The 26,312-nt window shown below is 49.1% G+C and overlaps 1 protein-coding gene across 16 annotated transcripts in view; it reads right to left on the bottom strand.

Annotated features, from left to right (window-relative positions):
• SPTAN1 (spectrin alpha, non-erythrocytic 1) overlaps positions 1–26,312 on the bottom strand; it is a 58,436-nt gene that overhangs the window by 24,666 nt on the left and 7,458 nt on the right. For 9 of the 16 annotated variants that reach the window (XM_027556468.1, XM_027556459.1, XM_027556466.1 and 6 more), the window contains exons 2-26: positions 23,041–23,280; positions 21,923–22,048; positions 18,085–18,225; positions 17,755–17,901; positions 16,315–16,448; positions 16,004–16,148; positions 15,767–15,921; positions 14,931–15,066; positions 13,168–13,269; positions 12,144–12,281; positions 11,537–11,647; positions 10,781–10,858; positions 10,517–10,672; positions 10,094–10,298; positions 9,409–9,590; positions 8,826–9,069; positions 8,534–8,656; positions 7,651–7,868; positions 6,833–6,925; positions 6,114–6,248; positions 4,892–5,040; positions 3,757–3,816; positions 2,451–2,649; positions 990–1,094; positions 541–564 (exon numbers count right to left, since the gene is read on the bottom strand). In XM_027556468.1, the coding sequence (XP_027412269.1) occupies positions 541–564; positions 990–1,094; positions 2,451–2,649; positions 3,757–3,816; positions 4,892–5,040; positions 6,114–6,248; positions 6,833–6,925; positions 7,651–7,868; positions 8,534–8,656; positions 8,826–9,069; positions 9,409–9,590; positions 10,094–10,298; positions 10,517–10,672; positions 10,781–10,858; positions 11,537–11,647; positions 12,144–12,281; positions 13,168–13,269; positions 14,931–15,066; positions 15,767–15,921; positions 16,004–16,148; positions 16,315–16,448; positions 17,755–17,901; positions 18,085–18,225; positions 21,923–22,048; positions 23,041–23,277 (3,543 nt within the window). In that variant the 5' untranslated portion in view covers positions 23,278–23,280. The remainder of the gene's footprint in view (positions 1–540; positions 565–989; positions 1,095–2,450; positions 2,650–3,756; positions 3,817–4,891; positions 5,041–6,113; positions 6,249–6,832; positions 6,926–7,650; positions 7,869–8,533; positions 8,657–8,825; positions 9,070–9,408; positions 9,591–10,093; positions 10,299–10,516; positions 10,673–10,780; positions 10,859–11,536; positions 11,648–12,143; positions 12,282–13,167; positions 13,270–14,930; positions 15,067–15,766; positions 15,922–16,003; positions 16,149–16,314; positions 16,449–17,754; positions 17,902–18,084; positions 18,226–21,922; positions 22,049–23,040; positions 23,281–26,312) is intronic. The other 7 variants (XM_027556473.1, XM_027556465.1, XM_027556467.1 and 4 more) reach the window with 1 other exon arrangement.

Here is a 26,312-nt window from a genome sequence, read left to right as displayed (position 1 = left end):
GTTTGAAGAAAAAGGGAAGAATTTAGGCAGCGAAGAAACTGAGCACAAAACAAAGCTGCATCAGCTTTTCTTCTGAACGATGGGAAGTTCAGAGAAATCAGAACAGTGTTCCCCACTGCGAGTCAGAACTTATCACTGGCTGGCAGCAAATTGCAGGGCTGACTGAGGGAAATGAAGCAAACAGGAGTGAAAAAGTGTCTCTCTTTTTTTAAAATGCAGTAGGAGAGATGGAGAGAATGGGGAAATTTAATAAAATTTCCAGCTTCTCTTTATATCATTCTCAGAGGATTCTTTGAAAAGGGATAAATAAACCTAAGTAACTGCTGGCGGAAAAGTTCGAAGAAACCAAACAGAGAAAAACTTTTTGATTTTTGGAGAATGACACACAGAAATCAACTTATTTCTTTTGCACAGGCTTTTACACACAAAATGCATCTCTAGAGGTTCAAGAACAGAAATCTTTATGGGACTCTTGACTGTATACTCTTCCCAAGAGTTAATCCTCAAGTTCAAGTTATAGACGGGGCACCTGACACTTACCCTGGGCATCGCGCCATACACCTCCTACAAGCAGAGAAGGAAACAATCACATTATTAGAGGAAACATCAGTAACACCTGCCACTGTCAAGTCAAACTGGAGGCATGGGAGAGATTACAGAGAGACAGGCAACGTGACTGGCCAGAGGAGCTATTAAAGTCTACAGGGCGACCAAGTGTTTCTACACAGAACCTTTCATTTAAGGAACTGCATGAATTTATTACCAGTTAAGGCCTAAAAAAGATTCAATAACTACCACGATACTTAAGGGGCCTAAGAAGGAGACCTGTTTTTCCCTCCCGTTGAAGGTAAACAACACAGTGCAGGTCACACGGAGAACCCGCACCCTGGCCCAACTGCGCACTGCGGGGCACGTGAGCTGGGCTACAGCACAGGCCGGGGGCGCCAAGCTGCTCCCGAGCAGGCTCCACGCGGGAGCCAGACCCCCACCTGCTGCTGCACGGCCTGCACCTCCTCCGCCATCAGACCTTCCGACTCCAGGTCTTCAGCCACCTTGTTAATGTCCTTCAGCCGCGACTCATTGGCCTTGAGATCCTTCAAAGAACAAAGACAATGTAACTAGAACTCACAACAGCAATCCAAAGGAGGACCACAGATACTCATGAACTACATAAATTTCTATCTGACAGGTATCCCATAAGTAGTTTTTCTACTCCTTGACAATGACCTAAATCAGAAAATCCTGCTTGCTGCTACTGAAGAAGGAAGAAAACCACATGGCGTTGGAAATAGCCTGTCTCTTACTTATTAAACGAACTGTAGTTAATGAAAAACTATTCTGGCTGGAGATTTTTTAAAAACCTTCCTTTGTGGGGGAGAGGACACATATTAAAAATGTGATGAAATTTTAGAGCTTGCCACGAGGCACCCTCCCACCCAACTGAACTGGTCATAAGAATATATATATGCTTCTTGGCCACAGTACGCAGGCATCTGGAACGTTGCTGATCAGGGATCAAACCCCTACCCTCTGCACTGGAAGCACACTCTTAACCACTGGCCAGCCAGGGAAGTCCCACAAGAGTATTTTTAAACTGGAGGAATGGATACACAAGATGTGGTACATATATACACACCACGGAGCATTAGCCAATAAACACTAGAAGATCACTGGTCCATCTACAATAACAAGACTTTCCAAACCCTCTGTGAAGCCCCGAGTTACAGAGTAACATAATATGTGCTTCCATTTATATGAAATGTACAGGACACATACATCCAGAGACAAAAAGCAGCTTGGTGTTTGCCAGGTGTTGGTGTGGAGGCGGGGAGGGGGGTAAGGAGAGGCTGCTTCATGGGTCTGTGGTCTCCTTTCGAAACAGACAGAAGTGATGGTAATAGAACACTGTCAACGAACCAAATGCTTCTGAACTGTATCCTTGAAAACAGTTAACTGTATGTTACGTGAAAGTCGCTCAGTCATATCTGCCTCTTTGCGACTCCATGGACTGTAGCCCACCGGGCTCCTCTACCCATGGCATTCTCCAAGAAAGAATACTGGAGTGGTAGTCATTCCCTTCTCCAGGGGATCTTCCCAACACAGGGATTGAACCTGGGTCTCCTGTGTTGCAGGCACATTCTTTACCAACTGAGCCACTAGAGAAGCCCAATGTTATGTGAACTTAACCCTAATTAGGAGAACTACTTTTATACATTTTTGTATGATAGATTAGGCAAGTTCTTAAAACAACATGTAGAGAAAACTGCACGTATTGATGTCTTCTCAGAACTAAACTGGTGCAAGAAAAGTTATGATTAAACTTGTTTAAAAATGGCTACAGAGACAGAGGAATATAATCTCTGTAATTTTCATTCCAGACATCCACAGTCAAATGTCAAGAGATCCAAATCTTTGAACAATTTTCCGCTCAGCTGCAAGACCTCCCATACCTTCTGGAAGTCGTCAAACTTCTTCTGCAGCACTTCAACCTGCTCCAAGTCCGCGCCAACCTCCTCACTTGTCAGGGCCGCTTCTTTCTCATTGATCCACTGCTGTAGCTCGTTCGCTTCACGGAACAACATGAACTTCTTACAGCTCTTCTCCAACATGCCTTTACGCTTCTCTCCCAGTTCCAGCAGAGAATGGTACCTGAAGTAATTCAAGAGGGTGACGAGGGACGGAGGGGAGGTGGGTTAACTTCCTATGGAAGCAGACCACCTGTGTCTTCGAGAGGCGGTCCAAGGCTGTGTGTTGATAAGGATGACGCCGTGGCGGCAGAGTATCAGACAGCAGGTGAAGACACAGGCCCCGAGGACCCACGGACAGCCTCTGGGACAAGCACACACTGCACCATTCACAATGGGGTGGCGGGGACAGCCCGGCACACTCAGCCCCGGGGCCGCGTGTGCACTGACAACACCACAACCACAAAGGACCAAAACCAAGCGTTCAGCACAACACAGGCTCCATGCGACCACAGCTGCCCGATGAGATGGACTTGCTGGGCGTGGTATATGCAGAGGGCCTGTTCTCCTGTCGTATGATTCTGCCAGCAGCCCCCAGGTGGTGGGGAAAGGCACGCTGAGCTTTACAACAGCCTCATTCAGGGTGTTAGTATCTCTGGAACAGTAGGGAATTCCTACTGTTTCTAACGTTAATATACTTATTTCTCAGGAAGTTTTGGCCACTTTGGAAGGAGAAATCACGTAAAGCACATTTCATTAGCTGAGGATTTCTTATGAAGAATCCAACAACACTTGAACCCTTGGGAACCAAAATACAACAGGCTGAACTCCTGGTATCCTTGCAGATGTGAAAATAGCAAACTTAATACAACTGAGTTGAAAGTTAAAAAAAGATCTAAAATAGAATCTAAGTCTCCAAAAGCGAAATAAAACAGGAACGTGTTACCAAGAATCAGAGACTTTAAGAGGCATTTGGTTTCCTGCCAAGAGAGGAGCACTAGGGTACCGGCCGCCCAGTCTGCTGACAGTGGCTAGTCCAGTAAGAAAGCTAACAGCAGGTGAACCGACCAGGCTCTGAACGCACGGCTGCACAGAAGCACCAACGAGAGAAGCGGCCACAGCTGACACGGCTTCACCCGAACCCCTTCCCTCGTGAGCCAAAGCTGCTGCCAGAGACGGGCCCTCCCGCCACCTCGCCTTCCTTGACCAGTGAGCGCCTTCAAGAGAAGCAGGGAAGGGAGGATGGACAGGGGCGGCGGGTGGTGCTCGGCAGGGCTTCCGGCCTACTCACAGTTCTTCCACCTGTTTCATACGCAGAGACACGCTGCCAGCCTCCTTAGTTACGCGCGTCCTGCACAGGGGGGCACAGCAAAAGCACGCACGGATTAGTGGGTTAATCCACGGGCTGTGAGGCAGCGGCTCCGACGGGGGCCAGGACGCTGGATGCTTCAAGGGGGAAATGACGGAGTCATTCGAGAGCTCTTGGAAGCAGGCTAGCCCGGGAATGAAGTCACAGTAAGGAAAGAGCAGGAAAATCAAATCCAGTGACACGAGAGAGTTAGTTCACCTTTGTTTTCCTGTCTGCCATGCTTAAGGCAGTAAACATTCCTTGGCTCGAGACACTGGTCGCTTCACAGAGCCAGGCCAGGGTACACTGACCGCCCGGAGTTAGAGGTTTTCCTGAGGGCTGACATGCAACTGGAGTCAGTGATCTGGTCCACTTTTTTGCTCTCATGTTTATGATCCAGGCCAAAACCTCTCATTCTTAGCGGTAATAGAAAGCATCGGTAAGTGTATAAAAACTGACCTCTGCAGGGATTAACAGGGTCAAAAAAGTTCTACCATTCCAGCCTCTTGTCAGAGTGTACTTCCTGGCTATCACCCAGGTGTCCACAGCTTTAGATCTCATTAGTGGTGCAAGACGTGCCCTAAAAGAGGGGTGCGGGTCTTTAAGGGAGCTTAGCCACAGGAAAGAGTGCAGAGCTGTTTCCTAAAACATACACTCCACTCTCAGAGCACAAAACCATGGTAGAGAAACACACTCTATGCAGCCTTTTGCAGAGGACAGAGCTCAAGAGGTGTGGAACAGCTAAAAACCCCATTCAGAGAGCACCTCCTGAACTGGAGAACAAAGATCCAGATGGTGATAATTAGCAAACGTTGTTTAGGAAAAGCAACTGGCAAATGCAGGGAAAACAACAAACCAAAGGATAAAAAAGGGATTAAAGGTTCCTGGGATCGGAGCTGTGTGGGTAAGCTATGCCGTGGGGACGGGGGGAGAGTACACCTTCGAGCGCAGATGGGCACTGGCAGAGTGCTCGCCCTGGAGCCTCAGCTCAGGGCGGCCTCCACCACAGCCCCTCACAAACGCACGGCGCAGGCGCAGACTTCCACCGGCCCTCCGCCACCGCCCGCAAGGCTCTTACTGGTTGTCGATCTGTTCCTGCCGCAGCGCGATGCTGCCCTGCTCTTCCAGGAGGTTCTCCCGGGAGGCCGACTGCGCAGGATCCAGCTTCTTCACGTAGGCAGCCGGCACGAAGCCCTGCCGGTCATTCACTTCCACTTTCCACCAGTCCTACAGGCAAAAAGAGACTGTCTTCATGGCAAATTCCTCCCGATGGAGGGAGAACCCAAGGAGGCCCGTGCACACACACGTGCACACATGAAGAGCTCTAGTCACATCATGAGGATCCAGTGACGGTACCAAAGTCACCTGGTGTGGAGATGGGAATTTCGGTCCCCTCGTGACCTGCCGCGTATGGGGAGGGTCATAAGCGAGGCAGCCATGACTTCACTGGAGCAGGAAGGCCGCCTTCTCTTTCATACAGATGCCGCAGGATTGTGCTAACACGGCAGCCTCTAGCCATACTTCAGGAAATTTAATAAAACCTCAGATGCTCTGGGACCTCCGAAGCCCCCCGTGATTGCCTGTGACCAGTGGCTTCTGTGGGGCCAACACAGACACACAGTCTGCCATCACCACAGCTTCTACTGGGGGAGGCTGCTCTTGAGTACACCAGAGTCAGACCAGGCAGTTAGCTCAGGTTTAGGGTCAGCAGAACAACACTGGCCAGGGTTTCCTCAAAGTCCCACGACCAGGTGAGCTAAGTGGCTGGGAACAGGAGGTGCCTAACACTTCTCCAGCCTACACCAAGACAGGGGGCAGGATCTTGGGGGGCTCTTCAGATGATGGCCTCATTCCAAGGCCATGGTCAGTCAGAATACGTTAAGGAAGAAAGACTGATGAACCAGGCAGCACTGAAGTTGGAGAAGATGAGAAGGCGGAGCCTACAGGGTGATGCTGGAGCCTGTCTTCAACCCTCTGCTGTGGGGCCCTACAGTCTAGAACCAACAGGTACCAGTGACAAAGAAGCAGACTTTGGCTCAAAAGAGAAAAAAATTCCACTTGGAAGTGGTCCATGAAGAAAAAGCTCTCCTTGAGAGTAAGAGTCACTACCCTAGCTCTCAGGTATTTATGGAAACAGACTGGTCATCTCAGTCACAGGCAAAACAGTAAACCCACACGACACGGGAGACTGACCTGGAAACTCTAGTAACTTCAAGTTTTAAACCAGCCTCATCCTGGAAAGACAAGCTCCCAAGACACCTAATACGTGGAAACCACCCCCGGTCATCCTCTGTGCTTGCCTTGTTGGTGCTGTTGAGTAAGGTGAGAATGTCTCCTTTCTTCATGGTGACCTCTCGGGGACTCTTCTCCTGATAGTCATAGAGCGCCAAGACCAGCTCCTTCCCAGTCTCATCATCCATGGGGGCCACTTGTTGCTAAAAATCCAAAGGAAGGGCAAACACAGTTACGGGATGTCTCCAGAGTGCCGTCTCAGCCACTGCAGATCCCAGCCTCAGCAGAAGACCCACATTCACCAAACATACACTGGTGACAGTTCTCCTCTGAACCCACCAACAAGATCTGATTCAGGAAGCTCAGCTGTCTGGGACCTTTAAGGTCACAGGAAAGTCACCTACAGGCGCTTCCCTGGTGGGTCAGTGGTTAAGAATCTGCCTGCCAATGCAGGAGACACAGGTTTGATCTCTGGTCCAGGAAGATCCCACATGCCTTGGAAAAACTAAGCCTATGCCCTCAACTGTTGAGCCTGGGTACCCCAACTACTGAGCCCACATGCCCTAGAGCCTGTGCACCACAGAGAAGAGTAGCTCCCGCTTTCTGCAACTAGAGAAAGCCCATGAAGCAATGAAGGACCAACACAGCTAAAAACACATAAATAAAAGAATGTCACCTATGATCATGCTACCTGCTGTCAGCACCTGGGTCTTTTGGCCCCCCTGCTCCCCGGCCCCCACCCAACCCCTGGGATCTCGCAATTGCTGACAGGAAAAACCTTGCTCACCCGGCACGACTGGGCCTGCTCCCGCAGGGCCTGGATGCTGCTGCCATAGGCGCTGAGATCCGACATCAATGCCTCGTGCTTCTTTAGCAGAGCCTGAAATCCAAGTCACACACGGCAACCCTGAGCAAGGAGCCAGAGCAGCCCCTCTGCCTCCCCAACACACCGTCTGCCTCTGAAATCTGTTTAGCTACCCGGTGACTTGATCACTCTCTCTCCCTTTATATTATAAACACTTAACGTGGAGAAAATATCACATTTTCTATAATCTTTTCATCCATACTTAATTATGCAACCCTTGGAACAGATGAGGAGTCAAAAAGAACATCATCACATGTACAGTGATCCACCACCCATCCTGAGAATTGAACACTCCTGGTAAGTGGCAGCTGGGCACATGCTGCCCTCCTCCAGTAAACCCCCTTCCCACCACCCTCGGTGCTTCCTGCTACTCCAAACCCTATCAGGTCGGGTCAATACTCAGCTCATGACGGTTTATGTGAAGAGGCAAGAAAAGGCAGGCACACGGCTACACCTAGACCTTCATGAATAAAATTTAAGAATTTCATTCAAAAAAGATGACTAACAAAAAACTGTGCTTATGTACACATAGGTATACAGAAAAAATGAAGAACGGAGACATGGTCACGGCTAAGAGTGAAACACCAAGGCTGCCTTCTCTCTTTTGTGAGCATAATAGAATTACCAGAGGAAAGCGGAAGATGCTGGAACACCTTAAAAGCCATGAGACTGCACCCTGCACACGTGGACATTCTCCTAACCGGCCCCAGCCTGAGCCTGGTACCCCCAGTAAGCATCACCTCGGCCGAGTCCTCATCTTTGCCATAGTCGGTGCTGCCCACGATGGGCTCCTTCTCCCGCATCCAGGACTCAGCCTCGTTGGCGTCAGCAAAGTACTGCTGGGCCTGCAGCGAGTCCTCCAGGTCCTGCCGCCGCTGGGAGGCCTTGGACTTCAGCGACTCCCACTTCTGGTTCAGCTCATGGAGCTTGGCCTTCACGTCCTCAGCAGCAAAATGGCCTGTAGGGCGGGCAGGGGAAGGAGGACAATGAGAAACATGGGGACAAACAAGGTCCTCTGAGTGCTCACAGCCTCTGCGACTCTGTCCAGGGAGCCACGTCCCTTCATGTTCCCAGTTTTATATGAGGCCCAGGTTCCAACCCTTTAACAGATCTCCTCAGACCACGATGTCTGTCTAGACTCTAAGCAGATGGCCCTAGTTGGCATTAGTGATGTCATCATAAACAAACAATAAAACCCACAGCCCCCTCCTACTCTCCATCCTGGAAACTCGTTGAGTGCTGGGCACTGTCTCAGGTTCCTCAGTATTTGACCTCACTTAGTCTTCTCAACAGGAGAAGGAAATGGCAACCCACTCCAGTGTTCTTGCCTGGAGAATCCCAGGCATGGGGGAGCCTGGTGGGCTGCCGTCTCTGGGGTCGCAGAGAGTCGGACACGACTGAAGCGACTTAGCAGCAGCAGCAGCAGTCTTCTCAACTGTGGGAGAAGTTGAGAAGCTGGTGGCTGGGGGGTGAGTTCAGGTTCAGAAAGGTTATGGACTAGTCAGAGTCACAGTCAGGAGATGGGGGGACAGTCTTCAACCCCTAGCCCAGCCTGACCCGGGACCATGCACTCGGCGGGCGAAACGACAAACGAGAACAAAGCCACCTCCTGATGACACTCACCCTCCTCCACCATGGCGTTCCCCTTCTGTGTGACTGCTTTGATGCGGGGCTCGTGGCCAGCAATTTCTGCTTGTAGCGCTTGGTGTTTCTTTAGCAGGTTCTGGACTCCAATTAAATCTTTGCCTGAAAGAGAAACCACTCCCAAGTCAAGAGAAAAGTCAACCCCATCACTCTCAGCTTTCCCCACGGTTTCACTTAAAAACTCAGTTCAACTGAAACTTTACTTTGCTCATTCGGACACGGGTCCCCTCCCTTTCCTAACTGGACTTCCGTCTGACAGAGGCAGTCTGACCTCTGTTGGTGGAGGCGGCAATGGGTTCTTTCTCCCGAATCCACGTCTCCTCATCCTCGACGTCACGGAAGAGCTGCTGCAACCGCAGGGAATCAGCCAGCTTCTGCTTCCGGGCAACCATGGGCTCCTTGAGCGCCTCGTAGCGAGCTACCAGGGCCTCCTGCTTCTTCTTGATGTTTTCAGCATCAAAGTGGCCCGCGTCCTGGAACTGGCGGGCTTGGATAGTGATGCCATCGATGCGATCCTGGAGACGGGAAGGACAGTGTTGAAAGCCTGGCCCGGGGCCGGCCAAGCGCGTTCTGGACGTCTCCTGGCTGACGTTATTGCCTCAGGTGTGGTTTGCTCACACACAGAAAACACACACAGTTGTTTCCCTGGAGTGCGCTTCCAGCCGCCCTTTCCCCATTTGGGGCTCCTAGGAAGCTCCAAGGGCAAGCAGACCAACCTGAACAGAAGCAAGCGGTGCATCCACGATTCTCTAAGGCATCGACACACTTCATACCCCCCGAACTGACCGGCCTCGGCTGACCAGCCCCTCTCGCTCCCACGCCCACGGCCCCACATCCGTGGCCAGGGCCCGTACCTGGTGAGCTGCCACGTCAGCCTCCAGCAGGGCGTGCTTCTTCTGGAGGTTCTGGACGTTGGTGAGGTCTTTGCCGTAGTCGTCCGAGGCCAGATGACCTTCCACTTCATACAGCCACAGCTCGATGTCCTCAACGTTGCGATTAAACTGCTGCTGCTGGTTAGCCTCGCGGAGCTTTATGCCTGGTCAAGGAAGCAAGGTTGAGTCTGTGGGTGAGTATCACCCTTCTGCCAGCGCTGCTCGTAAACAGCGGCACCTCTCGGAAGGACCACGACGGGGCAGGGTTTCAGTGATGGCTTCACGTCTATCACAAGGTGAAGGAAAACTGCAAACTCGGCTCTGCCTTCCAAATGCGGAGCTGGAATGAGCCCCATGGGTTAAGTGCTGACGAATGGTTAGGTGCCCTCGGCTCACTGCTGACCTCTTCTAGTGAGGAGGCCCCAGCCAACCAGGCCCACTGACCAAATCAGCCCCTCCTCTCTCAGGCTCCCCCACCAGCCAGTGCACACAGTCACATCCGCCAACCCTGCACATCATTAGGCACCCACGCAGCTGACTCCCTCAGGAAGTGAGCCCCAGTGCCCAGTCACCTGGTGCAGCTCGCCTAGGTGGCCCAAGTACTTAAACCAAGGACGAGCATTTAACTCTCTAAACCTACCACAACCCCATGCATGCCTCCCCTCACCTTTCAGCTCTGTGGCCTCCAGCAGCTTCTTCCACAGACTGATGACCTCATTCATCCGAGCCGCCACCTCGTCCTTGGCATAGTGGTCGACATCGATCAGCTTCTGCCCGGCTTTCTCCAGGGCGTCGATGCGGCTCTGGTTTGCCGAGAGCTCGGCCTCAAAGGCCTGGTGCTTCTGCACTTTCCCTTGTAGGTTGGATGGGTCCTGCCAAGAAAGAGGTTCTCTCTCGAACCACAGGACAGCAAGTTACGCTGCACTGCACTCGCACGTTATCTTCATAGGGGACGTATGAAACCGCCAGCTTACATTTAGTAGTGTGTTTTTGAAACTTCCAATCTCTTTTTCTTTAGCTACATCTATTTGTAAGCATGGTGTCTGGCTTACAGACCAAGGGCTACATGACACTGCCGACAGGATCTTACTTTATAAGCTTCATCCGTGGCTGTTTTCATCTTCTCGTTGACCCAACTCTTGAGCTCATCAGAGTCACGGAAAAACTGCTGCAAGTGGAAGGAATCTGCAAGCTGGGCACGGCGGTACATGGCTCTCTCATGCAGGGCATTGCGACGGCTCAGCAGCTGGAAGGCAAGGCCCCCTGTGAGTCTCCACTCTCACCCCTAACTGACCTGCCTTGGGAGGGACACCCATGGATGGAAAGGAGGCTAGTGAGGAAGTTGTGCACTCACTGCGTCTCGCCGGGTGGCCACATCTTCCATCGCGTAGTGGTTGTTCTGAATCAGCTTGGTGGCAAACTCATCTAAGGCCTAGGAGGAAGAAGAGGGTTTGTCACTGGTGAGGGCTCATCACAGCTCGGCCCACAGAGGGGAGTGCAGAACACAGCACAAAACGCTCTAGACCACGTCAAGGACTTCAGTCTGAGGTTTGCTATGACAACCTTTATCCCTTAACTTCCGAGTTTTTACTTGACGTCCTCAGTCAGATGGCTCAGTGATGCTAGCTCCACTCAGGCCTGCAGACACTGGCTGCAGTTAATGTCAGGGCAGGATCTGACGGGGTCAGACACAGGTTACCAGTCTTTCAACTCCTAATTCTTTTTTTCAGCCAAACCACATAGCATGCAGGATCTTAGTTCCCTGACCAGGAATCGAATCCATACCACCTGCAGTGGAAGCTGAGCATCGTAATCACGGTAACTCCTCAATTCCTACTTCCAAGATCAGTGCTCACTGGGGAGAAAACCTTTTACCTTAGTTCTTAACTACTTTAACAGGGAGGAAATATCAACCTGGAGGTTTACATCAAGAGAACAATTTCATTCTAAAAGCTGTGCTGTGTCTCCAGCAAGGTGGCTGATCACCCTCACGAGGGTGTAAGCACCCGGAGACTTCTCTGACTCTGCTCGGAAGCCTCTCAGAACAAGAAAAGACCTCCGCTGACGCTAAGGATCACGTGACGGCACGGACGCCAGGAAGGTGTCTTACTGTGATCTTCTCCTCCTGGGCGCTGAGGGACTTCTCAAAGTCTTCGTGCTTCTTTAGAAGCGCTTCCACACTATCCAAGGAATCGCCCAGGTCTTCGTTCAACAGGAACGCCTTACAGGAGGAAACACAGTGTTGACATAATGTCTGACGCCCTTCACCTCTAAGGGCTAGAAAGCAAAGGCTGCTGAGGCCACAATACAGAAAGGAGAGGAATAAAGACTATGGCCATGAAACTCTCAGGTCTCCCCTGGAAGCCAGAGGTCCTTCCAGATTCACTTAAAACCAATCCAGCAAGAGCATGAAACCCTCGTTCTACCCTCTACTGAAAGTTTGCTCCAATAGCTTTCATTACCTCTAGTAGATTTAAATCACACAAAATGCAAAGTTCTAACGGAAAAGAAAATCTAACAAAAAACTTTACACCATCACAGTCCTCTGAAAAACCGGATCCTTTCCTGAGAGCCCTTCAGTCTCAGCAATAGGAAAGGTGTTGGCAGGGGCCATGGAAGCCGGCAACCCCTCCCTCGGCATGACGCAGAACTAAACCCAAACCGAACGGGCCAGCTGAACAGCATGGCACAGGTGGCCGGCTCCCTACCCCACTCACCTCCTGCTTGCTCATCCAGTTGTCCACCTGCTCCGTGTCGCGGTAGAAGAGCTGCAGGTCCATGCACTGCTCATATTGCTGCCGTCGCAGCTCCCAGAGCTCCAGCAGCGCGGCCCGCTCCTCGGACAGCACGGTAAGCTAGGGTGGCGGTGGGGGGGTGGGGAACAGGGGAAGAGAGGGGAACATCAGATACAGAGACTCCTGGCATTTCTAATCCTCTGCTAACCTTCATTCAGGCCTTGGTTCTGATTTGCACAAAAAGGATAGCATTCACTTGCACGTGTCAGCCAAGTCACACACACACACACAAAAATCACAGATCCTGAGGGTTTGCATGGTCCTGCTAAACCTAAGAATTGGCCCTGTTTGATGAACCTAGAATTATTAATAATTTATTGCCATATTATCACATATAATATTAGGTAGACATGACAAGTAAACCTCTGGTGGAAGAAAAAGGGCACGTATGTAAAAGTGAGGCAGCATAGGAGAAGCAGGGACTCTTAGGTGAGAGGTGTCAACTGAGTGGGTTCTCCTCAGAACACACTCACTAGATCCATCAATGCTTAAGACTTAATTTGAAGGCTGTAAAGTTAACGACAATAAAGTGTGTCTTTAAAATGTCTCTTCCTGGACTATATAGTATTAAAAACATAAAAATCATTATCTAATGTACCTCAGGCATCTTTACAAAGATACTTTGAAACTTTGGAATTATATACACATACACATAATTTAATGTTTCCTCTCAACTCTAGCTACTAATGCAGGAATCAGCTCTCTGCAAAGTCCCCTTTAAGGAGGAAATGTGTTGCATGTGGCCCACACAAATGGAACTTTCTCTAATCAATCATCATGCATCTCCTTTTTAAATCTCTACAAGTGTTTGCTGTTCCTTAACTTCCAGGCAGAATCTCCTGCGTTAAGTTTTCTCTGACACTGTGGTGAATGCAATGTCTGGATATTTAAGGATGGATAACAGCTTCCAGAGACTTTTATTAAAAGACCCTTTCTCCTCTCATACCTTCTCCCTCACTTCATCTGAGGCGTAGTGACCAGCTGCAAGCAGGGCCTGTCCAGACTCATCTGCAGATTTAAAGCTATCTTCATGAGCGTCAATTTCACCCTAATGGGGGGGAAAAAAGGACAATTTATGTCCACCACTTTGTAACAAAGAGTAAGTTGTTGAATTTTATATAACCATTCAAATCAGGAATATCACATCTAGAATGAGAACAAACCAAAGATGACGCCAGGTTTGCTAGTATCAGCCCAGGTAACCAAACCGGAGAGCATCGCTTACTAAGAAGTCTGCTTCCTACTGGCTTTTCGTGCCATCTGTCAAACCATCAAGTGTCCACATATCTACAGGGCCCGAGCTCTCCATCATCTGTTCCACTGGTCTATTTGAGGTCTCCTTGTGCCAGATAAACTTATGATTTTATAATACCTGGTAGGAAGAGTCCCTCCTCTGTTCTTCATAATTGTCTCAGCTGGTTTTAATTTTTTTTCTTCCAAATTAAATTACTTTCACGTTTATTTATTTACGTGGCTCTACCGGGTCTTGGATGTGGCATGTGTACTCTTAGCTGTGGCACGTAGGATCTAGCTCCCTGACCAGGGATTGCACACAGGCCCCCTGCATTGGGAGTGAGGAATCTTAGCCACTGGACCACCAGGGAAATCCCTTCCAATTTTATTTTAAAATCAGCATGTTTCATTTCAGACACAAAGGCCTCTGGGCTTCTGCCTGGAACTGCACTGAATACATACATCTTGGGGAGAATTTGCACCTCTACAAGCAATCATTCCACCATGCCCACCCCTTTATTCTGTTTCTCCCCTTTCCTCAAAACTGTACAGCTTTCTCCACAGATGTCTTAAACAACTTTTGTTAGATTCCCAAGTACTTTATATTTTCTCACGTGATAATTAGTATTTTTAAAAATTACGCTTTTAACTGTTGCTAGTCCAGAGGGGGCTGTCTGACTTTTGTATATTGATTTTTTATTTTTAGCACCTCAGAAGATTTATAGTAATAATTTTTTAAACCTTAACAGTCTTTTCCAAAATTACTTAGCCACAGAAAACCCTTTTCTTAAGGTATAAAGCCTGTTAAGATCTCATAAAACTAATTTCCCATGGACATACTTTGGAGAAAGAGCAGATTATGAAGTTTAGATTTACTCAAACCAACCATGAAGTTCAGCATTTAAAGATTTTTCAAGATGGCACAGGATACATATGCAAAACAGCACCTCCACCCTGCTAGAGCTTGGCCCTTTTGATTTTATGAATCATGGTTAAATGAGTTACATATCAGGAGAGTAACCATCTATTCGGAGAAGGCAATGGCACCCCACTCCAGTACTCTTGCCTGGAAAATCCCATGGACAGAGAAGCCTGGTAGGCTGCAGTCCACGGGGTCGCTAAGAGTCAGACATGACTGAGCGACTTCACTTTCACTTTTCACTTTCACGCACTGGAGAAGGAAATGGCAACCCACTCCAGTGTTCTTGCCTGGAGAATCCCAGGGACGGGGGAGCCTGGTGGGCTGCCGTCTATGGGGTCACACAGAGTTGGACACGACCGAAGCGACTTAGCAGCAGCAGCAACCATCTATTAGAAGCAGAAAAAGCCAGACTCCAAAGGCAAAACCAGCCCCAATCCCCATGGTGAGAGCTACCTGTGAGCAAGGTTTCAGCCACTCCAGGCTGGAAGTAACAGAGCTACAGCCACACACTATAAGCTCACGGCTTTACTTCTGGAAGACCCTGGAAACACTACCTTGTGCTCCTGATGCCTATCCAGCAGGGCTTCGGCTCCGGCCACATCGTTGGCAAGTTCATCTGCGTTGATGAGGGCTTTCATCTCAGTGACCCAGCTGGTGAGGTCTCGGAAGTCGGCAAGGAAGCGCTGAAGCCTGGGAAACCAAAGGTCCGTAAGCAGAGGTCTCCAGGGGAGGCCCCGGGTGGAAGATGCCGCCCCAGAGCTCCAAATTCTATGTCCTCAAGAGTCTAACAAGCCATACAAACTCTAGCCCTGGGAAAGGGAGGACTCTTCCAATCTAGACTAGTAAAAGACGACTGAAATCAATCCTTCAAAATTTAGGCTCTGTCCATCACTATAATTCCCTGAGCTTGTCCCTTATATTCAACTTCCTTGTGATTCCCAAATTCAACTCCTAGTTACTAGTAAGAAATACTATTTCCCTTTCAATTTCTGATTTACTCAATTTTAACAGAATATTTTACATGATGCTCAGATTGCTAAATACTTATTGCTAATAGCTATTTCCATTTATATTGGTTCTAACAAAGTCATATGGACTGGAAAAAAGACATTTATAAAGTCATCAATACTGTGCCTGTATATACAAATACTACAAAGTTGTCAAGTCTCTAAATATAATATAGAAATACATTAATACACAACAAGGAAATACATAACAAACAGAGTAAGAAAAAGTCTTCTGCATCTTCTTACTAGAGGAAAGCTATGAAGCTATACCAAAGCCGTAACACGTTCTCCTTGTTACAGAGAACTAACCATCAATTCTGACCTCAGCTCTAAAACAAAAGCTTCACGGTACAGGCTGTGGAGCCCTGGAGGAGCGCTTCTACCTGTAGGAATCGTTGAGACGTGCGTGTCTCTCCGCGGCCAGGGTGCGGATCTGCTCCCAGTTGGTGATCAGCTCCTCTCGCTTCACCTGGATCTGGGTGGCACTCAGAGGGTGGGACTGCTGCAGGCGGTCAGCCTCGGCACACAGGGCTTTGACCTGGAGATACACGCTCGTCAGGGCTGCTCTTCCGACCCTGGTGAGTAACTCAGTCACAGAAACAGCTGCCTTCCAAACCCACCTTGTCCTCCAAGGCAGCAAGATCTCTCTCCAAACCCTCGTGTTTCCGTAGTAAAGCCTGGACGCTGGCCAGGTCCCGGCCAAAGTCATCAGAGGCCATTAACTGTTCCTTCTCCTTAATCCAGCTGATGGTCTCGTCCACATCCCTACAACACAGAGGCACCCGTTTGTCTGTAGCTACATCGTCCATCCGGGACTGGGATGCCACACAGGGCAGAGATCCAGTCAGCCCCACACTTTCTTCAACTCCCCGTAGGCTTCACCACACCTGGCCGGGAGATCCCATTCCTGCAAGCCCCCTCAGCTTGGTACCTGTTAAAGCGTTGGACCTCAGCTGCCCCGAACAGCTTCCCCTGCCGCTGGAGGGCCAGGCCCTTCAGCCGCTGCCAGGCTGCATTCACCTCGTCCTGCTTTGTCTTGATCAGCTCCTCCTCAGGGTGCTGCTCCTGGGCCAGGAAAGGCAGACACAACACTCAGACCGGCACCTGTGACCCTGTCACTGCTCACCTGGCCTTGGCTCCCTGACATGTCTGCCTCAGCAATCCTGACTGTTCTGAAGAATCATTGGCTTTCTGTGTGGAATAGAGGGAAGCTCCTTCCACGGGAGCTTCATTTCTTGTTCTATAAAAAGGGAAGAGCCCTTGTCTGAGCCCAGGAGTCATGTGGTGCTTCTCCAGAGAAGTTCTGGACATCTGTAGCAGCCCCTGCGCTGACATCCTGCAGCGGCACCTGCGTGGGCGCCTCATGAACAACTGCTCACCCCAAGTTCAGGGTGTCCGGCGTCATGAGGCTACCGAGAAGCACGCCTGCCCAGAAACATGGCTTTCAGATCTGTTCCTGACTTCACACTGGAGACACTCCTTTCAAAGTCTCCTTCCTCACTAACCACCTTGTGTCTTGTTTAAATAACATGTAAAGTGATAAGGCAAAGCACTCCTCGGCTGTGGGACCCCCTGTGGGATCTGGGGTTTGGCCCGCCCGCTCTCCTTGGCACGACCCGGGGATGGCCCAGGATCCTGAGGACCCCATGATCCTGTCATGTGGGAGGCGAGGTTATGTCTGAGGAATGCTGGTTCTCCTTTCATCACTGAGCCAAGAGGAAACAAATGCCAGTCCTGAAGGATCTACAGGTTCAAAGTTTGCACCCCCATCCCCCAAACCAAGTTTTCCCTAAAGCAAAAACTACTGTGGTCACTGTACTGGACATCTCTGGAGCCATGCAGGGTGGGCAATGATAAAGCAGCAGCGATAGGCAGTCCCACTCCCCTCTGGCTGCAGAGCTCCCAGGGGAGAGCCTTGTTTCATTACAGGGCTCCCCCGCTCCCAGGAGTCCAGGGAAGCTCCGACTCAAGAAGAGCATTGAGGTGGCGGTGGACTCCTGCCAACCCTCTTCAACTTCCGCCACCACACCCTAGTCTGAGAAACCGTGACGCCCAACTTCAACAGCCCATAAAAGCTTCACCAAGCCCTACCTGAAAATGGGCGGAGTAAAGAGATCAAATGAACTCTGCCCTTCCTGCCCACAGCCACAAGTTGAAAAGTGTTTTCTAAGGTAGGAGTGAGCAATACTGCTGCCTTACTGAGATCTAAACAGGACTCAGACATGCTTTATCAAAACCTGCTCACCCAAAAATCAGGCACCTAATCAAAATTTTCCTTCTGGAAAAATTAATGAAGTTGTATCACATTAATATTAATGTAAAGGCAGTTACCATAACGCTGCTATGAGAACACGCAGCACTTCCCATTTACCTGAATGAGCTTGGCAGCGAACTGGTTCACTTCATTGACTCTCTCTTCGTGGGCAGCCATGTCTGTCTGAAACTCTTCGAATTTCTTCTGTAACACCTCCACGTGCTCCAGGTCCTGGCCCAGCTCCTCAGACGTCACAATGGCTTCCTGTTTGGGGACCACAGCAGAGCCAGAGTCACCAAGACACACTCGGGCACAGTGGCTCCCAAAACCCATCATGAAACGGGTGCCAGAGGGGCTGTGGCCACTTCAGGGTCGTGCAGTTTACTGCGTGCTCCTCTCCTACTTAGGAGGTCAGGGTCATGGCATCTCCCTCCTACTCAAACGTACCTTGTCATTGATCCAGTCCATCACATCCTCACACTCCCGCAGGTACTGCACCAGCTTCTGGGCCTGCAGCAGCTTGATGCCTTTCTCCCGCATCTTCTCCAGGAGCAATTCCCACTGGCGGTGCAGCTCCATCAGACGAGTCTGGAGGTTAAAGAGCCCAACACCCCCCACATGAGAGCCACGTCTGGGGGACCTGGCTCCTCCACAGAGCTCCAACCAGCTAGACACCTCCCAGAGCTCTGAACCAGTCTTTTTCAAGATAATGCCTACGCTGCAGGGAAATGGTAAACTGAACTGAGAAGACGTAAACACGTACACCTCAGTGTTTTGGTAGGTCTTACAGTTGACCTATCAAACAACTGACCTTTTGTAAGCATGTGTATTCTAGTTCACTCCAAAGAACTTACTATTTCTTATAATTACCAATTATTATTGATATATTGTTGGTAAGTCTTTACATAATGTTTTTAGTTCTTATTAATTGTTAAGTTATGACAGTGGGATTTCTAGGTCAGAAGACTTGGGGAGGGAAAGATGAGGTGTCATCGAGGAACAGCAGCAGGAATCACTGAAGGGTGTGTCCTGAATTCACAGAGGTAAAGTGGAAAGAACAAGAGGTCCTGGAGGCATCATACGTGTAAAGAAATAATTACAAGGCACAAGTGAAGAGGCCTTAGTACAAAGGAAAAAAGATGGCATCCTGAAACACAGTCAACGTTCAAAGAGGATTCGTGGCCTAAGTTGTTTTGGTGCTTCTGTGAGAAGATACAGCGTGTGGTACACAGTTCATCACAAGAAAGGCTGACAGCAAGCTGCACCCAGGTGGCAGCCACAGGTCCAAACAGTCCCTTCCCAGCATCTTGGGTTCTCATAGCACAGCCCTAGTAAGGACTCGTTGGGAACTGGGGCAATTATCATCAGTTCATGCTTAGGCGATGTGTTCTGGCTTTCTAACCCAATTTCAGGGTGTTGATTATGCCTACCCAAGATACTGGGAGTTTCTGGGTCACACAGACAGAAACGAGTGACACACACACACCCCGCCAGGAGAGAGGCCTGGGGCCCACCCATCATCGAGACGCCACTCCCCACAAACTGAAAGAGTGAAAGCCATAGGCGAGTCAACGTGGGTGGATTCTCTTAGAAACAAGTATGGGTGGTTCATTTGAAAGGAGAAAACAGTGGGAGGAAAATAAATGCTCACACAATTAAACTTCCACCACGACAGTCACTTTCATCGCCAATGGTTAAACCAGAGTCCACCAAAGCGAAGGAAGTGACGGGCATTCCCAGGCAAGCAGGGGCAAGGCAACCAACGGCAAGTCCATATCCACCTACTCGGATGTGGGAGCCAATGTGGGTGGCGGTCACTATGGGGCGCCATGCCGTCCGGTATGGTGTGAAAGTCTAAACCGGTGACAGACAGGTTATGCAGGACATGGTCCTTCACATACCACCCACCTTCCTCTGTGTTAACACTGACTGCCCAAACTATGCTACTGAGTTACCGGGCCAGACCAATTACCAAGTGGGATGACCGTGGGATCTGGGTGCATGAACATCGGGATTCTATGAGAACCTTTTGCTCAGGGGAAAAAAAGTTTCTTCATTAACTTTTGGCCTCACTGCATGGCAATGTGGGATCTTAGTTCCCTGACCAGGAACTGAACCTGTGCCCTCAGCAGTGGAAGCGCAGAGTCTTAATCACTGGACCACCCAGAAAACCCTCACTTCACTCAAAATGGGGTCACAGAAGGCTCCAAAAATCCTTCCCTACAAGTCAGCTGTCAGTCCCTCACATCTCTCGCTGCCACACCCTCCAGGGAGAACCGGGGCCAGGCCTGTTTCAGGACTGAGCAGCTTTCCCACTGCCGTGTGTCTCATCGTGTCAACACCGCAGGTCTGACAGAGGCCAGTTTCAGAAGCTTACTGGCGTGTGAGAGCGCGAGCTGGCAGGGCAGCAGGTGCGCTGGGGAAACGCACGGACAGCTGGCGGGGTAGAGCAGAATTCCTGGCTGACTCAGTTGGGTTTCTCAACAGAGGCCTGGGCAAGCAGGAGCAGCTCTGAGGGGCAGTCAGGAGAAATTACGGAAAGCAGGTAGGAGTGAAACATGGGCTGGGAAAATAAAGCGAGTAATTGTGACCGGAGATTGAAACACTGGTTCTGTCACCTGTTGGCTGTGGGAACCTGGGCAAGTCACTCAAACTTCTAAGCCTCTGTTCCTACCCTTCTAGGCTATGGTTCCCTCGCAAGCTTCCCGTGAAGATTAGAGACAACGGATGTAAAAGTCCTGGTGAAGTGTTTGCACCTAAATGGCTGCTCACAGCTTCTTAACAAAGAGTAGCTAGTGCTTTCTAATGCTGCTTTAATAAGATCTCTTAAGAGGGAAGAGGGGACTGAAGGGAGTTCTGGGTCTCCTGCCCTCGGACTGATTACTAAAGCCACACACGTGATCTATATCTCACGTTCCCTGTAACCTGGTTAAACTAGCCCAGAGCAGCCCCATTCACTCTGGCTGATTTCATTTACAGTAAGACTATACACAAGAGTGGGGAAATGGGCAGATATATCTCTAATATTTTTGGCTGTGCCATGTGGCATGCAGGACCTTAGTTCCCCAACCAAGGTCTGAACCCGTGGCCCCCTAAAGTGGAAAAGCAGTCTTGACCACTGGATCACTAGGGAAGTCCTATGTCTTTGTATTTAATCGCAGACACATGTATTACACTGCCCAAATGGGTTGAATGTAGTAATTAAATGATTGGTCATACAGCAATTAGAATTTACTTCCTATTTACAATCATTCCTAGTTAACAGTTTATTATTAACAATATAAGGCTAATTGCAAGTCTTCAATAAGAGACTGCACAGTATATGAGAGCAAAAGAGACACAACAAGTATTTACTGCTAAAAACCACTAGACGAGATCCTAAGGGAATGACGTCCCTGTGGATGTTCCACCATGGATCTCACTCAGGGAAAGGCGGAGGAAGGAATATTTCTAGCTGGGGCTTAAGAATGTAGCTTGCATCTCAGTCTTTGGGACTGCCTCGACACATCAAGGACTGAAAAGGCTGGTCCCTCAATGGAATGAGACTTTGGATAACAAAGAACAAAACACGTAGATAAGAAAGAAATCAAAGACAGAAGACAGCATCCAGTCATGAGAAACTAAGTCTGCATACCTCACGCTAAAGAGCCTTGTTTTCCCTTAATACTTTGGCATTGGAATTATCAAAACAAAACAGAGAAAAACTAATTATGGCCCCAAACCCAACGCATGGCACCCAAACAAGTCAGACAAAGAATCTGAGGACTCCTGCTTCATAGTCAGTTACACAGCCTGGGTCACCGACCAACAGGTAGCACACTGTGAGGTCATTCCTCACAGCCGGACCTTTAACAGGCTTGCTGACCAGACCTCAGTAAACCCTCCTGGGGCAAGGCCCCGAGATCCAGAGAGAGCTTCCTGACACAGAAGCTGACGGTGTCTGTGACTGATCCCACTCATCTTTGTGTCCTAATCCCTAAGTTCACCAATATGTTCTTCTCTCCAGTGATCACTCTTCCTCACAGTCTACCTGCACCCTTGTTTGTTCTGTAAGGAGAACATTAACTTCCTCACCGAGTGCACACATGCTTGTTTACAGGCATACTGAGTCTTTGTATTACAAAGGCAGGCTACGGGGAGCTCCATTAGGGTACTTCACAAATTCCTTTAAGAAACTAGGAGAATCTATCTCCTCAGGAACCCAAACATACAGGTAAGCATTAACCCACACCCATCCACCAGCCAGACAGAGGCAGGCCATCACGCCAGCAGGGCCCCAACTCACCCGGATGGTTTCGGATGCGAAGTGCCCTTCTGAGATCATCAGGTTACCAGTCTCATCCAGCTTCACGATGGCGCCCGAGTTGGCCTGCACCTCGGCTTCGAAGGCTTGATGCTTCTGCAGCTTGCCCTGCCGGGGGATCGTGAAGTGAGCGGCACGCCCTTCTGCTCCCCACCTCGCACCCCCGCCCAGATTATTCCTCCCCGCCTGCATCCCACTGCCTCTCATGATGGACCCTCACGCAGCATCCCACCCATCCCCTACCACCTCAATTACACAAAATTACGCCTGTGTCTACACCTGCCCCCTGAAGCCTGGCACCGAGGACCGCAACTTGGCAGACAGCAAGATGCTACAGAATATCCTCATTTGCTTCTCTATCAGGAAACTAGCCTTTATGGACATCTGATCCCTCTCAGAAGTACAGAACCATACTGAGAGCTTTTTCTTGGCAGGTACTGTTTATCCTGTACTAAGCCACTCACATTCATTCATTACATGACACTTTTTTTAGCTTGTTTTAGAAGCCATACGCTTTGAATGACTTGATTCACTACATTCCATTTCTCAGTACCTCTGTATAATCACATGCAGAGCTGGGCAGGGCCTGCCCCTTCACCAGCATTCATCATTTTCTCTTCTCAGATGACTCTGGCATAATAAAAGAACCACGGGCACAACCACTGCGCCAGTTACTAAAAAGAAGTCTCTCAACAAAATGAACGAGAAGAAAGGCTTTGTCTTTTTTTAAAAAAAAAAACAGCTTTATAAACTTTCACCAGCAACAACACTGTGAGTTAGCATACCTGTCTCAAAAACACATACTCCAAGAGATCAACCCAGATCTTTCCTGAAAAAAACTGAAGGATCACCAATGGTTGCCAAGCAGTGGACTGAGAACCATCAGCTTAAAGCATCCCCACAAGAGAAATTAGAACCTGCAGGACTCCACATTCGTGCTTGCTGATACGATCACTAAGGGCTTTTCAGGATCGTGAGTCAGTCCTTCCTGATGTCTGGCCTACATTCTCCCTGCCACTCAATCTCTCAAGGTCATAACTCAGTACCTATCTTTGTACAAATTTTGAGTAATGACATTTGAGCTCGCATCTCAGACGTACCTGCAGGTTGGTTGGGTCTTTGTAATTCTCATCTGAGGCAATCTGAAGCTTCTCCTGAATCCATTTCTCCAGCTCCTCAGCATCTCTTTGGAAAAACTGGAATCGGTAGGAGTCTTCAAGCTTCTGGCGCCTCAGGGTCGAGAGCTCCTTGAAGCGGTGGTATCTGTCCAGGACCTGCTGCCGCCTCTCCTGGATGTCCTCTGCTGTCTCCAGCACTTTGACCCCGCTTGGGTCCATTTTCTGAAAAGGCAGCAAGCCCTGAGTTAAGTGCAAGACACCAAAATAGACTGAATGGAGATTTAATGGAATTAGCCTCTTGGAAGGAAATAAAGAATTCTGAGGGCCTGAGCAGATAAATGAACTGCAGGCCGTCACTTCTCAGGATTTAACGGTGAAGCCCAGACCCCATGCTTCGTAAAGAACAGCTGCCCACGTGGGTCCTTCATAGGACACCTCACCAGCACTGCAGAGAGACCCGGTGAGAGACGTGAAGGAAAGAACTATGATCTGTGCTGTCAATTCTACAGAGCTTTGAGAATTCAAAAAAACACCAACTTTGGAGCTCAAAGAATTACTGAGAAAATCACTCAACAGTCCTTTCATTTGGCCTGTGCATTTCATGGTGTGGAGATTAGAGAACATTTACTCTTAACTCAGCTTTTCCATCTTTCTCCATCTCAGCCTGTTACTCAGTGAAGAAAAGGGAAATGATTATAAAGTAACAGTCTTTTTTCGGTGTTAAAAAATAAAACAATAAGTCCCCTTAAAAAAATAAAGTGAGTCTTTAACATCATAAAGCAATAGAATTTACCTAAAGTAGTGGATTTCTCAGTTACCGCAAAAAAAATCAATCCTACAAGTCTTCATAGGGGTGCCAAGAGCCTGGGCAACGAACGGGCTTTACTTCCTCTGAGTGCACAAAATTAAAAATCACAGTGTATATTAAAAACAAGAAAGATGAAAAATTTGTCCTACCTGACTCTTATCTGCTCCAGTTAACCACAAACTCAGGCCAATTGAGTAGGTGGTACTTCCCCACAGCACTCAATCCACCTCAACTTTAAACTCGGATTTTCAGACAGTTTCACCAAACTTTAACGTCAAAAAGAAAACCTGACCTATTTGTGCCAGAAAGCAGTACTTGCTCATCTCAGAAATAAGCCATTTTATCCTCTAACCAAGGAAGGATGCCCAGAAGAATACAGGTGCAGACTAACAATGAGCAAGTATGCGTGTCAGTAACACGTGACCTCGTCTGAGCGGCCTTCCCGCCCTGAGCCCGACTTCCTAGAACGACTAAAAATGCCAGGTGATACTGAGATGGTCCCAAGACCCTTCTAACTTTATATTCTACAGAGAAGAGTCTGTGACTTGGTGTTTAAAAAAAAAAAAAAAAAAGACCAGATAAGCTTTATGGTCTCTCCAGTTGTTTTTGCATAATTTACACAAGACAGAAAAATTGTGCTGCCTGAGAAACATTTGAGAGCTCTTCCCATGATCTGTTCGCCTCGCCCAGCCAACAGGAAAGGATTAGTGGGTCAAGGATTGGGTATGGAGGCCCCTGTGCGCTTCCACTCCCTGCCCCCACCGGCTGGGAGCTAAACAGCACTGTTGAGTTCCGGGCAGTTTCCAGCTCTTGAGAGATTAAAGCAGCTTCAAGAGGTTTCGAGAAAAGCACGGGCATGCACCCAGCAAACTCTGAGGACTATCTTTTTATGAGGAGACCTGTCTTCTGAGGGAAAAGAATACGACGGCACTTCAGCCTTATCACCCACCATTCCTCCCAAGTTCCTCTCCACAGAGCAACCAGTTATTTTTGTTGTTATTTTCCTACCACAAAGTCCAATTTATTTATTTGACTGTGAAGAGAAACAGATTCTTTGCCACGTCATTTCCACGTTTTGAAACCTTTCCTGGCTCCGTCTCAGAAAGGAAAGAACCCATCTTAAACTTTAGCTGGACCTTCCAACCTGGCCCAACACACCTGACTGGTAGGTCTCACCCATGGCCCCCGCCCTCCCTCTTGGCACAGAGAAATACCCTCCTCCCAAACACATTATCCTCTCTAAAGACTCCAGGCTGGTTGCTCAGGCTTCCTTTGCCAGAATGTTCTGTCTTTCCTCTGTCCAGATAACTCCCCTTCAGGTCAGTACGAGCTGAAATGAGCAACTGCAGGATCTCACCTCCTTACGAAGCTGCACTCGCTTCTTCCCTCCCTCCTTCTCAGATTTAATCACACTTCTCTGTAGATTTACACGGCACTTACATATACTTCCCGCGGTATAATTAAGACTGAGCAACGCAATATCTGTTGTGTCCTGATTCCTAGCAGACAGAGGTCATGAACAAATGTTTGCTAAGTGCTCCTGGAGCAGCAGCCCCAAGTTCACTGGTGAAGGTAAAGAGAGAGCTCAGTAGTCCACCTGGGTTTCATTTTCCATATTGTTCAGGTTAACAGCTAAATTCTGTGACTGAATGAACTGCTAGAATGTGCTGACTGAAGCTACACCACGGGGTGTCAACCTAATGACCAGACCTGAATGACTGAGCTTGGGCGGCCCACACCCAGGACAGCTGCACTCTTCACCTTGGCGGGTGGGACCTTAGGAAATCTGGTTCGAGAAGGCAGTTTTGAGCATCTGGTTGCTGGTGGGAGGGGATGGGGGAAGGGAGAGTTAGGGAGTTTGGGATGGATGTGTACACTGTGCTGTGCTTAAAATGGATAACCAACAAGGACCTGCTGTATGGTAAGGGAACTCTGCTCAACGTAATATGGCAGCCTGGACGGGAGGGGGCTTGGGGGAGAATGGACACGTGTATGGCTGAGTCCCTTCACTGTTCACCTGAAACTATCCCATTGTTAACTGGCTATACCCCAGTACAAAATAAAGTTTAATTTAAAAAAATTTTTTTAAAGGCACAGTTCTGTATCATGAATAGATAGCCCGTGTCTGAAACAGTAGTTTCTATTCTGAAAACACGCTTCAAGAGTCCTTCATACCAAAAACTGAGGGTGGTCTGGGCAAACTAAACATCTGTTCAGAGCAGGGTGGTGCTCGCTCACGCTGCAGCCCTGGATCGTCAGCTTCTTTGGGAGAAGGCTGACTTCGACAGGGATCTTGACAAGAATCACTACCGTGTCCGACAGATTTACTAGAATGTAAACACTTCACTCATTCACCTGTGTTTTCTGCTCCAGGCAGATCCTGCATCAGACTCCCTCATCAACCCTGGGTGGGTCCACTTCCCTGAGCAGAAAACTCCCTCTCAAA

Source organism: Bos indicus x Bos taurus, chromosome 11, assembly GCF_003369695.1.
Source record: "Bos indicus x Bos taurus breed Angus x Brahman F1 hybrid chromosome 11, Bos_hybrid_MaternalHap_v2.0, whole genome shotgun sequence".
Taxonomy (NCBI): Eukaryota; Metazoa; Chordata; class Mammalia; order Artiodactyla; family Bovidae; genus Bos; species Bos indicus x Bos taurus.
The sequence above is the reverse complement of the archived record's forward strand: the minus strand, read 5'-3'. Positions and strand labels throughout refer to the sequence as shown.